Source organism: Bubalus kerabau, chromosome 23, assembly GCF_029407905.1.
Source record: "Bubalus kerabau isolate K-KA32 ecotype Philippines breed swamp buffalo chromosome 23, PCC_UOA_SB_1v2, whole genome shotgun sequence".
In the NCBI taxonomy this organism is placed as follows: domain Eukaryota; kingdom Metazoa; phylum Chordata; class Mammalia; order Artiodactyla; family Bovidae; genus Bubalus; species Bubalus kerabau.
In genome coordinates, this window is record NC_073646.1 from 16,687,825 (window position 1) to 16,703,106 (window position 15,282).

Consider the following 15,282-nt stretch of genomic DNA (forward strand, 5'->3'; position numbering starts at 1 on the left):
TGTTCGCCCGCATGACAGGTAGAGACATTCAGAAGTCCTGCAGGATATGGGATTGTTCTTCATTGCTTTGGAAATACGCATTGTTAGGGATCTGGTGTCCCCCGTCGCTCTCTGCCGGGAACATCCCACAGTCATTGTGGCAACCGAAATGGCAAACATGTTTTCAGAACACCCCTCGAGGGGCAGTCCCACTTCTATGGAAAACCCTGGAATAAAAGGATTCCTTAAGGACTCTTGAGATCTTTGAGGCAAGGCTCTGAAGTTGAGTTCCTTGAGAATCCTGGGTCCTTGGTTTTGAGCAAGCTCACAACGTGAGTGGGTGAGGGGACCTGCGCCACGCTGGACAAGAGCTGTGATGATCTGTAGAGCAGCCGCCCCTTCTCAATACTACCAGCCACTGCTCAGTCCCACACGGTCATCACACGCAGAATCCCAGCCCACTGCTGTCAGGCCTCCTGGTGCTTCAAGAGAGGGTGGAAATCCAAATTTTAAGATGGAATCTCTAGACCTTGAAATGTTGTCTGGGACTATAAACCAAGACATGAGTACCCCGTACAAAGCAAACCAACCCCTTGATACAACCATGAAGTCCCAGTTATGACCTCTGGTTTAAATTTGGGGGGCTTCCCTGGTGGCTCAGTGGTAAAGAATCCACCTGCCATTATAGGAGACATAGGTTCCATCCCTGAGTCAGGAAGATCCCCTGGAGAAGGAAATGGCCACCCACTCCAGTATTCTTGCCTGAAAAATCCCATGAACAGAGGAGCCTGGCAGGCTATATAGTCCATGGGGTTGCAAAGAGATGAACACGACTTAGCAACTAAACAACAACAACTTAAATTAGGGATGTGCCAGCATCTTGGGGACTAGCCACTTGCTTGAATGAATGCCCCCTCCTCAGAGTGACCCTGTTTCCAGCGGGGAGTCTAACCCTCCTCCCACGTCCCCCCATTGCAGGCACAGTTTCTCGCCATCTCCTCCAGATCCTCCCTGCTCCCTGCAGCATGCCTTTCCTTAGTTAACTTGGGCCCTTTCTGCGGCCATCTCTTTCTCCCTGGCCTGGCTCTCCTGTTCTGTCCACTTGGACTGGTCACTTGGGGCTGTTCTTGTCACATGGGAGCAGGGCTTGAGCCACTGAGGCTGCCAACAGGGGTCTCTGGGGCACATGCCCGTGGAGCCGTTGCTTCTCCACCGGGGTGATTTTTGGCCCCCAGGGTATGTCTGGCAGTATCTAGAGACATTTTTGGTTTTCACACGCGTGTTACCGTCATCTAATAGGGAGAAATCACGGATGCTGCTAAACACTCTAGAATGCACGGGACAGCCTCCACAGAGACATGACCTGCCCCCAGATGTCCCTAACGTCACAGTTGAGAAAGTCCATCTTGGAGAAATCCAGAAGGCTTTGTTACTGAAGCTAGACTGGGTTGTTCATTGTGATTGTCACACCCTCCTGGTGGGGCTAGAAGGACATTCTGGGTCCCGTCTGGACTCCTGTGCTGGCCCCAAGGACACAGCAATACGGAGTTGAGGCCCAGGCCACATGGCCTTGGGCAGTGTCAGGGATAAACAGGCCGTAAGGACAGATATCAACGGGTGAGATCTTGTTGCACTAGGGGAACGGGTCCAGTGTGAACTGAACGCCACTGAGACTTGTACAGAGAGACTGGTCTCTTAAAGGGAGCGTGAGGGTATAGTGCAGGGGTGAGCAGGGCTTGAGCAGAGTCAGGGCAGTGAGAAAGGACAGAAAGCAGGAAGGGGGTGGGGGGCCCTGTCCCCATGAAACTCATCTGGGTTTGCCAGCTGGCGCTTCTCCAAGCTAGTCCTCTCCCTTGCATAGGGGCTGGAAGGGACGCTGGGGCCCCGTCTTAGGGGGTTAGCTGGAGCAAACTCGATTCTGGTGGCAGCCTTCTGTTTTCTCAGGCAGGCGCTAGAAGGGGACTAGAATCATCCAAGGGCTGTGTCCTTGAGCTGTCAGAAACGACACTAGTGTTTGCTCCAGTCTTTACAGGCCAAGGTTAAGGCCATGTTGAGAAGGGGCTCAGACAGGCTTGGCTAGAGTTTGGTCAAAGGGAGCATCTTTGCCAGCAGGTCAGTCTTCCTCCCAGAGGGTGTCCCGGGGCTTTAGGGTTCTGCCTCTTTCTATAAAACTATTTATCATCACTCCATTTCCAGTTGACCTAGATTTCCACCCGTGTGTGTATTTATCATGTATGCAAGTAAAATAAAAACCCACAGGCCTGCTGTATAGGGAAAAACCCAACATACAAAGGTCCTCAACTTTTTATTTCCTCCATGAGTAGGTATTTTCTGATGATAAGTCTGTATTATGTCAGCAATTCTCAAACTTGTTGGTCTCCATGGACCCCCTTCTATTTTCAAATATTGTTTCGGACCCCCAAGGAGCTTTTCTTTATGTAGGTTATATCTATCAATTATTTGTTATATGTTGAAATTTAAACTAGGGCATTCTCAACAATGGTTATTTATTGATTTACTTAACATAATCATAACTCATTACGTGTCTGTATAAGTAAAACCTTTTATGAAAAATACGTGTGTTTTACACAACCAAAACAAATTTCATGAGAAGAGGCATTGTTCTGCATTTTTGCAAATCTTTGTAATATCTGGCTTAATAGAAGACAGCTGGATTCTCACATTTGCTTCTGCTTTCAATCTGTTGCGATTTCACACATCATGGATCCTCTGCAAAACTCCACTGTGTGCTCTTGTGAGAGATGAGTGAATAACGGAAAATAACGTCTTCAAATTATGATGAAAGTAGTGACCTTAAAGATCACCTGAAAGGGTTCCCCCAGGGGTTCCCAGAGCACACCTTGAGAACCGCTTCATTAGATCATCACTATAAGCATTAATTCCAATTTAATCCATTGTAGCTAACATTTATTCAGGTCTAGGCTTTATCCTGAGTGCTGTACACGTGTTAACTCTCTGAACTCTCGTAAAAGTGCCGTTAGGCAGGGACTAGTTATTATGCCCATTTTACAGAGAGGAAGACTGAGGCTCTCAATGTTAGATATTGTGCCCTGGGTCACACAGTGAGCAAGTGGCAGAGGCCTGATGGACTTGATTGCACTTCACCTCCCCACCCTGCCCTTCCAAATGGCTTAAGTCTACTCACTGGGTGATGGGGCACTGGCTAAAAATGTCACCTGGGTGCTGAGTATGTATAAGCCTCGTGCTAAATGTTCTTTTGTTCACTAGAATTAAATATAGGTGTGCCCTATTATTTAATCTCTCCCTCACCTTTGCAAAGTAGGTCTTCCGACCCCTTCTTTTTTGGTAGATGAGAAAATTGAGGCCCTGAGAGGCTAAGCTCCCTTCCCCGTATCTCAGAGTTAAGGGGCAGAGGCTGGATTCCAAGTCAAGCTAGTGCTACCCATGCAGCTCCCTCCCTCCTCACCCAAAGCTGCGCATCCCGTTAACATGACTAAATCTGCTAAATTACACCAGGCTTATTATTGAGGGTTTTATTAAAGCCTGGCCTGCCCATGCCCAGCGAGGCCCCCAAGTTTCTAAGTGCTGGCCAGCCCTGCCACTCTTTGTGCATACAAATGAGCCCGCGACGGGCCTCTGTGAGGTCTGTTTGCATTGGCAGCTGGGGTAATTGCATGTCCTAATTGGGTGCAGCTAGGCACACTGCGACTGCCCTGGCACAGCCATCCTTTTGGAAGCAGGTGCAGGCTTCTCCCCCAAGTGTCCCTCTCAATGGCCCTGGTCACCCTGGTGATGGGAATGAAGCCTCAGACACTGAGTTCACCAGTGAACAGCTACTCAGCTGGCCGTGCGTCCATACGCCATGAAAGGAAGCCGTAAGCGGGTGGTGATGAGTGAGCAGGTGGGATGGGCGCCCTCACGCCTGTGCGGTGCACCTGGCCGGGGCTCCCCTCTGGCACCCTCCCTGGTCCTCAGAGCTGCCGAGAGGCAGGCAGCGTCGGTGGGTGTGGCCTCTAGACCTCAACTGCCTGTGTTCCAATCCTGGCTCCTCCACTTCCTAGAGCGGGATTTAGTCCCTTAACTTCTCTGAACCTCCGTACTCCCATCCAAAACGTGTGAAGAATAACAGCATTTCTTTCATAGGATCCTCATGAGAACCAGATGAGTGAGTCGGTACAGAAGGGTTGGAAACAGAGCCTGGGGCAGAGTCAGCACTGTGCACGTATTTTCTAACAGGAGCATGTTTCATTAGCACCTTGCGTGTGTCAGTCACTGTGCTTCATGTGTTCTCAGCTATGGGGAGGGAGGTGCCAGCCTGGGATGGATGAGGAATTTGGAGATGAAATCGTCTATCCCAGGTCAAAGAGCTACTGGAGAAGACGATCACAGGATGATGCAGGGAGGAGACCACGCACTTAGGAGCACCCATCTACCCCTCCATCCCTGGTCTCTTAAAATCCATCAGCTATTCCTCAATGATTTGAAATTGCAGAACTTTGTTAGTCAATGGTATTGCTTAATGGTCGACTCAGAGAATGTTCAGCAGCATCGCACAGGACCTGTTATCTTATAGATGAGAAAATCTGACAATTGCTAAAGCAAGACAGACCCCTGGGTCTCCTCCTTTCCTGTTTCGTGTCCTTTCTACACAAAATAAGAGCAAAGGTTTATCAATGAGTGGAGCATTTAGAACCCACTTCCACTCTGAAACAGGACTGGGGTGTGGTGGGGGGGATTCAATTGATCAAGCAGATTCAATTGATCAAGCAAGGAAAAATCCATCCTGAAGTCTGAACCATAGAGAACCAGGAAGGACAGAAGCAGATCCGGGTGTCTCCAGCACAGCAGCCTGGGTCACGTAACCCACCTCTCGAAGCCATCTTGTGCTTGGCATATTTCTACCTGATTGAAATTGGCTCTAAACATGCCCAAGGTTGAATGGGAGTGGAGGACATTATTGCATTTAATTATTTCTCCGGAATAAAAATGGATTCTAGCAGCAGCTTAGAGGTAAGGCAACAGCAGAGCAATTAAGAGTTTTGGAGCTCGCATGCCAACATTTGAATCTGCAATCATTGTAATAAGTACATTAAAATAAAATAAGTCAAAAGGTTGCACTTACATAAATAACCCAAGGTGAGAGTGTTGGATTGCTTAAGAATAAAAGGGACACAGCTAGGAGATCATCATGAAGAAATAATAATCGATCTGTCATCCAGGTGGAGACCATAATGGGTGAGACAGTGGAGGTCCAGTGTTAATTGGTGGGGAAGCTTCTTTGCTTTTTCTTCTTCCTGCTTTGGGTGTGGCAGACACATTCCAGAAGTTTTATATACATTCATCATCACCAAACCCCCATGAGGCCTTATTTTCAAATCCCTATTTTCCAGATGAGGAAACTGAGGCATGCAGAGCTTGGATCACATCATTTCCAGCATCACTTTCATTTCTTGGTCAGGTTACTTCACTTCCCTGAGCCTTAGTCTCCTCCCCTTCATTAGGACTCATGCTCTGGCTTCCCTGGGTGCTCGAGGGGATTAGGGACACAAGGTTCATGAAGGGCCAGAGTTTAAGGGGACATGGGTGCTAAACGTATGATGATTATCTCACATGTGTTTTCCTGGAAACCTCCCACAGTTGGTTTGTACAGGGAAGGGAACCTGGGCTTGGATGTCTGGATCTTGATTCTCCAGGGGAAGGAGAGAAAAACTGAGGCCCATTAGCCTCTTGGCGAGCAGGTGAAGAGTTAAGGGGAAAGTGAGTGAAACTTCTCCAAGGTATAGAAGGGTTGAGGGATAAATGGATAGAGCAAATGTAGCATATTTGTACAATGGAATATTATTCAGTTGAGAAAAAGAAGGAAATCCTGCCATATGTGACAACATGGATGAACCTCAAGGATGCTGGTACGAAAGAGGGATGAAAGTGAAAGTCGCTCAGTCATGTCCCTATGGACTATAGCCCAGCAGGCTCCTCTGTCCATGGAATTATCCAGGCAAGAATACTGGAGTGGATAGCCATTCACTTCTCCAGGGGAACTTTCTGACCTAGGGATCAAACTTGGGTCTTCTGCACTGCAGGGGGATTATTTATCATCTGAGCCACCAGGGAAGCCCAGAGGATGTTAATACTGAGTGCAATAAGCTGGACACAGACAAATGCTGCTTGATCCACTTACATGAGAATCTAAAATAGCCAAATGCAGGACTTCCCTGGTGGTCCAGTGGTTAAGACTCTGTGCTTCCAGTTCAGAGGGTGAAGATTCGATCCCTGGTTGGGGAACTAAGTAAGATCTCATATGCTATGTGGCATGCCCCCTCCCCCGCCCAAAAAGAGTTTGCCTTCGATTTTAAATAAATAAATAAAACAATCAAGCTCAGAGAATCAGAGAGTAGGATGGTGGTGGCCAGTGGCTGGGGGAGGGGAAAATGAGAAATCTCTAATCAACGGGCATAAAGTCTTGGTGGTGTAGGGTGATTACATTCAAGAGATCTGCTGTACAGCCTTGTGTCTGTAGGTAGCAAGACTGTATGGGGCATTTAAAACATTTGCCGAGAGGGTAGATCTCCTGTTATGTGTTCTCACCACAGTAAAATAAAGTGTACAAAAAAGAAGAAAGAAAACTGCTGGGGGAAGGTGTTGGAGAACTCATCAACTGCTGTAGAAAACAGCCCTGACTCAGTGTGACCGAGATCTTAGGCTCCTGAGTGATGCCTGATTCTCACTGACTATGCCTCAGTGACTTTTCTGGAAGCTATCGAATACCTACCTGTGAGCTCTTCATGCCAGAAGACAAAATATTTCCCTTTCCTCTTACACTCAAATCTTTTGGTTTCCCTTGACAGCTGAGTAGCACCTGGGGCCAGGGGGAAGGCCATGGGGTCACACAGAGCTGACCTGTTGTGTGGGTGTCTCTGAGTGGACAACCCTTATTAATCACGAGTCCTATTAGAACTGATGCTGGCCCCTGGTCCTGATGTCACAAATTAACCAGAGGAACCAGCCGTTTTCTGACGGTCAGATTAGCTTCATTGATTGCAGTGTTTCCTGTGTCTGGTGTTACTTAGAGAAGTTCTGCCAGAAAGTGGTGGAGAATGTGAGCTTTTGAAATTTTGCTGGAGGTTTTCTGCTCAGGGGATAAACTGGTGATCGTCAGTTAATGAGGAAAGAGACCAACCCAGGAACTGTACTTAGGACATTTTTGATGAGAGTGGATACATGTGGCTGTGGGGGTTTCTGCTCACTCTCTACCTTCTTGTTAACTTCTAGAAAATAGGCTTAGGGACAGAATTTAAACTCACATTTCTTGGACAGCAAGTGTAATCAAACTGATTTTTTGGCTGTTAGAGGCAAAAAGCAATATGAAATTGGGTCTTGTATCTGAGGTCAGCTAAGAGGAAGAAAGCAGATAGTTGTCTTCTGTATTAATCAGGATGAGTTAGACCGTGCTGCAGTAACGAAGATCCCCAAACCTCAGGGACAGAAATCCACAGAGGTTTATTCTGCCCATGGAGGGTTGGTGGAGTTGTAGGGCCTTCACCATCAGGAGTGTGGCTGGATGCTACCAGGGAAGAAGGGACAAGGCAAAATGTGCCTGGCCCCAGTTACTTGTCTTGGCCACAGCAAGTTGCTTGGCTGTGCCTCATTTGCAGGGGATGGGAAGTGCAATTGTATTGTGTGCCTAGAAGGAAGAGAACTGGAATATTTGTCAAGAGCTTTATTGAATACCATCCCCCAATCCGGTCCATTCCAACCTAGGCTAATGTATGCAAAGATCCTATCCACTCTGTCACAGAGAAGGGGACACTAAATGCTCCACCCTTGACCTGTCAGCTGAACAGAAGAGGCAAAAAACTACCACAAGTTTTAGAATTAGACACGTGCAAATTCACAGCCTTCCCGAAATGACGTCAGACAAATCATTGAATATCCCCAAGCTCTTTTCTCCTCTTTTGTAAGATGAGTGAATGGTAGTATCTGCCTCTGTTACTTCAGAACTTACTTCTGAAGGTTAAATGATTTATCACATGGACGGGCTTAGCACACTGCCTGGCACCTCATAACATGTCCAAGTGGGTGGAAGCAACAAGCAAGCCTTGGCTCCTCTTTCTGTAAAATAGTGAGGGGGTACCCCTTAGGGGGCAATTTTCAGCATGCAGTAAGTAATACCTGTGAATCAGCGGCATATGCTGACTGGCTCACAGGGACAGCTCAGAGAATTCATCTGAGAGGCTGCTTGGGATTTTTCAAGGATCTCTGGACAGAAGGAAGGAAAAGAGGAATAGCAGTGAAGTTTGTTTAGGTTTCAACAACAGAGGCATGGCCCCCACTTGAGGGGGATTTCTTACAAGATGCATGCGGAAGGTAAGAAAAGCCAGAAATAGGTGTTAGAACCAGAAGTTCCCCTTTACGGACCAGCATGTAAGGTCGGCTCCCATGGATGACCAGCAGCTTCTCTGTGACAGAACACAGGCTGCACTGTCTCTCGGCGTCTCCTTGTTTCAGTCTTCCTATCCATTGCCTCCAGCCGCTGCCACCCGGGTGCTCTGTAGCCCCTCCTTACTGTCCTCTCCCTCTTCTGTGACTTCCTGACACCTGATGCCACTGGCCAGCCTAGAGACGGCTCTTTGGAGATGACATGCCTGTCCCAGATCCGTTTAGCTGGGTGAGAGTGGATGGGAGGGGAGTCAGGCTGCTGTGCTTAAGGGGACAGAGTGAGGGGGATCAGAAGGGCTCTGCAGCTCCCTGGAAGTGGCTGGTGGATCTGATGGCCCAGGGCAGAAGTCATCGACCTATCTGGTTTGAATCCCAGCTTCATGACCAACTGCCTGGGTTACCTTAATGAGTCACTGATGCCAGTACCTGCAAAATGAGAATAAAAGTAACATCAACTTACAGAATGGCCATGAGGTATCTTAGTGTTGCTTTCATTCCTATGGACTCTGAAATTGGTACTTGATGCTAGGGGAGATGAAACAAAGGTAAGAAGTGGGTAGACACATTGCTGGACCAAACGGGGACATTGGAGACAAGGGCAAGCAAACCAAGCCCGGAGAAGGGGAACCTTCTAAACTCACAATCCTGGAGACCTGGGGTCTGCACTGTGTTTTTTAAAGGGCCAGATAGAAGTATTTTAAGCTTTGCAGGCCAGATAGTCTCTATGGCAACCACTCACTTCTGCTGTTGTAGCAGGAAAGTGACCATAGACAATCCATAAATGAATAGGCACAGCTGTGTTTCAATAAAACTTTATTTACAAAAACAAATGGCATGGAGGATTTGGCTCAGGGCAGGCAATAGCTTGCAGGACTGCTAAAGGAGGAGATGCACTTAGTGTCAGCTGCACGGCAGCCCCTCCTGGGCACCAGCACCGCCTCCACAGCTCTGTTCCTCCAACGCCCTCCTTGAGAACCTTCAATGGTCACATTTAGGAAAATGAATGAGGATGCCTGCCCTCAGGATTGCTACTCATTGCCAGTGCGTTACTATAGCAATGGATTTAAAGAGTCAATTAGCCTCAATTCTCCATGGCTCTGTGTCCCCTCTGACTGACTAGCTTTGGCCCATGGAATCTCTTTGCGGTTAAGGCCTTCGTAATGGGCTCTAAACAGAAGCACTGTGTTTTGGAAGTGATGCAGGACATTAGTTGACCAGTGCATTTGATCCAAGCTCAAAATGGTCAGGGCCCACATACCGTGGAGAAGCTGAGTTCCAGGTGCCCCTCTTCCTGGAAAGACTCATTGTCTCAAAAATAACTCTTGCCTTTTCTCTTGACCCAACCCATCCTGGATGACTTAATCAGTTCTGCTCCAGATACAAGCATCAAGAGTCAAAGCTCAAACACAAAACTGTCACCAAGTCTTGGATTCATTGTAAGGATTGTCCTGTAAAGGACACATTCCTGCCGAGATAGCTGGTGATGTCTCCCCTCTAGAATTAACTATGTCATGGTCTCATTTCTTTATGGGCATAGATCTAGGAGCATGTCTTAAAGGCAATGGGAAGTAAATACTATCCTACCAATGTTTTCTCCCCTTATAGCTTTATTATGGCTTTGCTAGCCATTAACCATCACAGCGCTCTCTGCTGGAATTTAAACAGGAAGCTCAAAACAAACTGTCTCGATTCCAGTGGCAGAAACACTCAAGGAGACTTACATGAAAAGGGAATGTGGTTAATAACAAGCATTGAGGATCATAGTCCGAGCACGTTAGAGGTTGCAAAAGTTTTATTTTCTAGTTGAAATGTCTTGTATTTCCAGGTTGAGAAACTGAGTTCAAAGAGAAACATCTAACATGAAGTCTAAGGTGAAGCTCATAGCAAAGGCAGGGCGTGTGACACCAGGGCTCAAACCTCCAAACCTACGTGCCCCATCCTCCAGAGCCCACCTGCTTAGCTTGATGGCTCAGTCAAGATTCTCTTCTGTGTTTTGTCCCTGTCTTCTTTAGGAGGGCTACTTCTCTCACCGGCCGAAAGAGAAAGTGCGGACAGACAGCAACAATGAGAACTCAGTGCCCAAGGATTTTGAGAACGTGGACAACAGCAACTTTGCACCCAGAACTCAAAAGCAGAAGCACCAGCCCGAGCTGACGAAGAAGCCCCCTAGAGGACAGAAGGAGCTTCTGAAGAGGAAGCGGGAGCAGGAGGAGAAAGGGAGGGGGCGTCCGTCCCCGGGAAAAGGTCCCAACGAGGTGCTGCCTCCCGGCGAGAGGGTCGCGGTGAACGGCAGCCGAGGCAAGGACGCTCCCCGACCGCCCCACGCCCGCAAGACCGGGGGCAACTCCCCCGAGGCCAAGCCTGACCAGCCCCTCAGGTGTGACATCTCGGGCAAGGAGGCCGTCTCCGCACTGTCCCGCTCCAAGTCCAAGCACTGCCGCCAGGAGATCGGGGAGACCTACTGCCGCCACAAGCTGGGGCTGCTGATGCCCGAGAAGGTGACTCGGCTCTGCCCCCTCGAAGGTAAGCCCCAGCCCCGCTCTGCTCACGTCTGCAGACCTTCTCCGAGCGTCTGCCCTATTTTTCAAACCCCAAATCAAGACACGAAATCATTTGTTTTGGACCTTCCTGTGAATTGGGTGGGGAGTTTCCCCAAATCAAATTACCTTTTGTTGCAGCGTTAACCAGTTGCCTTTGTGACAAAGGATAAAATGCAGTGCAATCAGGGTTAATGTGGAAGGTGTAGGTGGCGATGGTATTGATACGGATTGTTTTCTCTCTCAGCAGAATATGGGGATTAAAATTGACATGAATATTACTGTAACTGAATAGGATCTGAAAGGATCTATTGGTTGCATTGACATTGGGGGCTCTGAAAAAACATCTTTCTCATTTTCCTCCATCTACAATTTCTTCCTTCCTTATTTCCTTCCCTCTTCTGCCCCCCACCCCCCACCAGCCTCCCTCCTGCCCCACACTGGGCCCCCTTCTCCATGCCGATGATAAATCAGACCTCTTGCTGCCATGCCGTACGAGGTCAGAGCTGTAAGAGTGACGTTCATAAGTGCAGGTGAGGGTCCTCAGAAACTGGGGACTGGGGGGATGGCTCTGCATAGGTGAAGTATTACAGTGTGTGTATCTCTGCATCTCGCCTCTCACCACTGACACGTGTTCCTTGCTGGTTCATTTCACCTTTTCTGGTGCCTGCAGAAGGGGAGTAATAACAGGTACTGAGTGCTCGCTGTGTCCTGGGCACGGCACAGGCAATTTGCATTCAATCAGCTCGTCTCATCTGTGGCCCAGTGAGGTTGGCACTGTTATCAGGAGCATATAATTTTTCATTTGAGTGACATAAAATAACTTCCCCAGGTCTTACGGCTTGTAGGAGGCCTCACAAGCCTACAGGTAGAGACATCCTGAGACAGAGATCCACCGTCCTGGGTGAGGTCGTATTTTCTCAAGATCAAAAATAAATAAATAAATAAATACATGTTATGGCAGAAAATTTCAAACCCACCTTGGACAAGGGAGACCCTTCATGTTCCCACCATCCGGCTACAGGTAACTCATGGGGGTCAGTGCTCTTTCCCCCACATCCACATGCCCGTCCCACCTCCCGCGGCCACACACACAAGCTCACTGCAGGTCAGCAGATATTCTTTTTCTTATAGAAGACCTTACATCCCAAACAGTTTGTGAATTAGTCCGCCCCATGGCTTTCTCCATGCAGACGGCGTCCAAAAGGCTTCTCTAAAAAGAAGAGAGCGCCGATATCACTGGGAGCTACAGAGAGCAATGCATTGGAAATGGAACAATGTGTGTTCTAGTTCAAGTTTCCCCAGGAACTCACAGGGAAACTGCCTTTGGCTCTCTGGTTCCAACTTCCTTATCTGTTCAGGGAGCACCCTGTATTAAGTACTCGAAGGGCCTTCCCACTCAGCTCTCCCTGGGGGTCCACTCGCAATTTGCTCTTGGTCATCCCTCGTTCTCATTGGCCACAGTCAATGCCAGGGGTACCCCACTGTCCCTCACTAAGCAACCAAGGTTTCCAAATATTAATACCTCCTTGTTGCTTCTAAATTCAAATACCAACGAATGCTCATTGTGTGGAAGATACATGGGGAGACCTGGGTGGGGCAGGGGTCCATGAGTGGGAGAGAAGCTGGCCCACGAGGTGCTAGGTCCATCTTGGTGTCCAGACAGAAGGTCAGAGCCTCAGGTAAGCCGACTGCAGAGCTGGGCTGGGTGGCAGGGTGGGAGCAGAGGGCTCTAGGTTCCCCAAGTGTCAGAGCATTTGGAGGCCAGGCAAGTAGATGCCCAATGTCTCATCAATCCTGCATCCCTCTTGATGCAGGAGGTGCGAGGTAAGAACGGCTCCCAAGGAAAAGGGGACTGGGTCACCTCTAGAGAAATCCTGATTCCATCTTTCTACTGGACAGATAAGAAACAAGGCCCAGAGAGGAGGAGGCTTATGGTCAAGGTCACCCAATCAGAGGCTGAACTTGAGCTGAAATTCAGCTCCTCATCCCTCACACATGCTTCTCTGTTGATCCCCAGTCACAGGATGGAGGGTATGGATCAGGTTGGGGGTGGCCACGTGGGTGAGTGGGTAGAGAGGCCTGGAAGGGTCCATGGCAAACCCTTCATGGGGCCCCCTCTGGGCGGTGTGCAGTGGGGACAGCTTCAACCCTTACCTCAAATTCATCTGTATTTTAAAGTGTTCAGATGGAAATATGTATCTCCACTATACTCTCCAATAGAAAGATTTAAAAAGAAAAGGTTCATGTCTCCCTTGCACAGGGACTCTTGTCTAAGCAGTCCCGGGGTTCCCATTATGTTGTTGACTTGGCAGATAGTGGTACAGATGTTCAAATTAATAAGCAGAGATGTTTCCAAAATCTTTTCCTTACCTAGCACGTGGCCTGGCAGAGGCCTGAACTCCCTGTCTTTCCTTGAGAATAGCAGGGGGCACTTGCTGGGTACCAAGGGTTGTCACACTTTTTCTATAAAGGGCCAGAGAGTAAACATTTGAAGCTTCGTGAGCCTTGCAGTCTCCATCACAACATCTCAACTCTGCTGTTGTATCACAAAAGCAGCTGGGACGATACATACACAAGTGCACTTGGTTATTCTGAAAAAACTCGATTTACAAAAGCAGGTGGTGGGTAAGATGTGGCCCATGGGGCCGTGGTTTGCTGATCCCTGCTAGGTACCAAGTCCGTGTGGTAGTACCTCCAACACTTGCCTTCCGCCCCATTGAATCCTCATACCAGCCCTGTGAGGTCGGTCTATTTATCAACGCATTTAATGGGTGAGGAAATGGAGGCTCAAAGAGGTTTAGTCCGTGGGCAGAGGGGCACAGCTAGCAGGCGGTGGGGCTGGTGTTAGTTCTCAGGTGCCAGAGCCTGCAAGCACCCCAGATCCTTCCCCTCCTCAGGAGGCAGGCAGTTTGACCTTAGTCCAAATTCTCAGACCTCAGGGATGTCTGAACCTGCTGGCTGTGTCTCTCCACCGTCTGTAGTTGGAGGAGAAGGACCTCCTCCCAGCACGTTTGTAGGGAGCAAGAGGGCTGTTGTGGCCAGTGGAGGAAGGGGTCCCCACACCTATCGGGGTCCCTCTGAGACACCCCCAGTGAGGCTGTGCAGCACAGGGCATCCCTCGTGATCTCAGCTGCGTCGGCCAAGGTGTCACACCCTTTGGGGGCCTGGGAGCTGGTTGATAAGATTGGCGTGTAAGGGCCTTGGCACACCCAGCCCCAACAGGAACTTCATTCACTGCATCGCAGCCTCCCCCTTTTGCAATAAATTTACTGTGAATAGACTAATTGCAAAATAACCCTAATTGGGTAGTTATCAATGAACAACTTCCCGTGGAACAAAACGGCTTACAATTAATAGCATTTAAGCCATAAACTATTCTTCTGCAGAAAGCTAAGATGTAATTACACCCCATACGGAGATGGTGTTCCCTTTCTGGAAACCATGGCACCCGGATTTCCCTCCGCTCAGGAGGGATTTGAGCTCTGGCTCCATGGTCCTTTTCTGCCCTGTTCAGTGAGGAAGCCAGTGCGGAGGAGAGGGGAAGTCAGCATGTGTGTAAACATATGCAGACATACGCGTCCACACGCAGACGTGGGCACTGTTTGTCATCTTGCCAAGCTCAGCACCATCCGACACGATGCCGGAAGTTGAATATAATTAAGGAAACAATTCCTCGTGGCTGGAAGTCTGAAAAATTCCGAGACAGGGAATAGGTGTTAAATGTCAGCTGGTGTTAAGGGCTGCCGTTGCTACCACCCCCATGCCTCCAGTCCCCGCACCCCAGCAGCGTTCAGGGGAAAAGAAGCGTCTAGAACCCCAGAGTGGTGTGCTCTGTGCAGACACCTTCCTTGCCTTTGTGACCCAACAGCTCCACTCTCTGCCTCCTGGAGGAAGCAGCTGGGATGCTGACATGTTTTCATGAGGAAATGACCAATCTGTAGACCATCCACTCAGAGCCACGAGGAGTGAGATGCGATGTGTCCCATCAGACCCCAAGCCTGGTCTCAGAGAGACTTATTTCTAATCCCGCAGTGGCCCCTTATTGCTCCCAGAGCCCCCGTGCTCCATGTCACCAGTCCCTACCCCCTCCCATATTCCTGGTCCCAGTGGCCCTGACCCCACTGCCCTCACCTCACCCCTGCAGTTGCCTAGGCCTCAGATTCCTTTCTTGGGCTCCAGAATCTCCAGGGCCTCCAGGCACTCCCAACAGGATTTCCTCAAGTTTCATGGAAATTGAACCATGTTGTATGGAGGGCCCAGGGCGGTGTGGACTGGAAAAACGGTTTTCCATCCAAAGAACTGCAGACATTGGGTTTTGCATCCTGGTTCTGTCCTTACTAGCTGT

General features: G+C 49.0%; 1 protein-coding gene across 1 annotated transcript in view; it reads left to right on the forward strand.

The window, feature by feature from the left end:
- The window catches only part of XYLT1 (xylosyltransferase 1), a 346,464-nt gene that overhangs the window by 178,262 nt on the left and 152,920 nt on the right, over positions 1–15,282 (forward strand). The window contains exon 3 of the mRNA XM_055561345.1: positions 10,410–10,920. Within this exon, the coding sequence (XP_055417320.1) occupies positions 10,410–10,920 (511 nt within the window). The remainder of the gene's footprint in view (positions 1–10,409; positions 10,921–15,282) is intronic.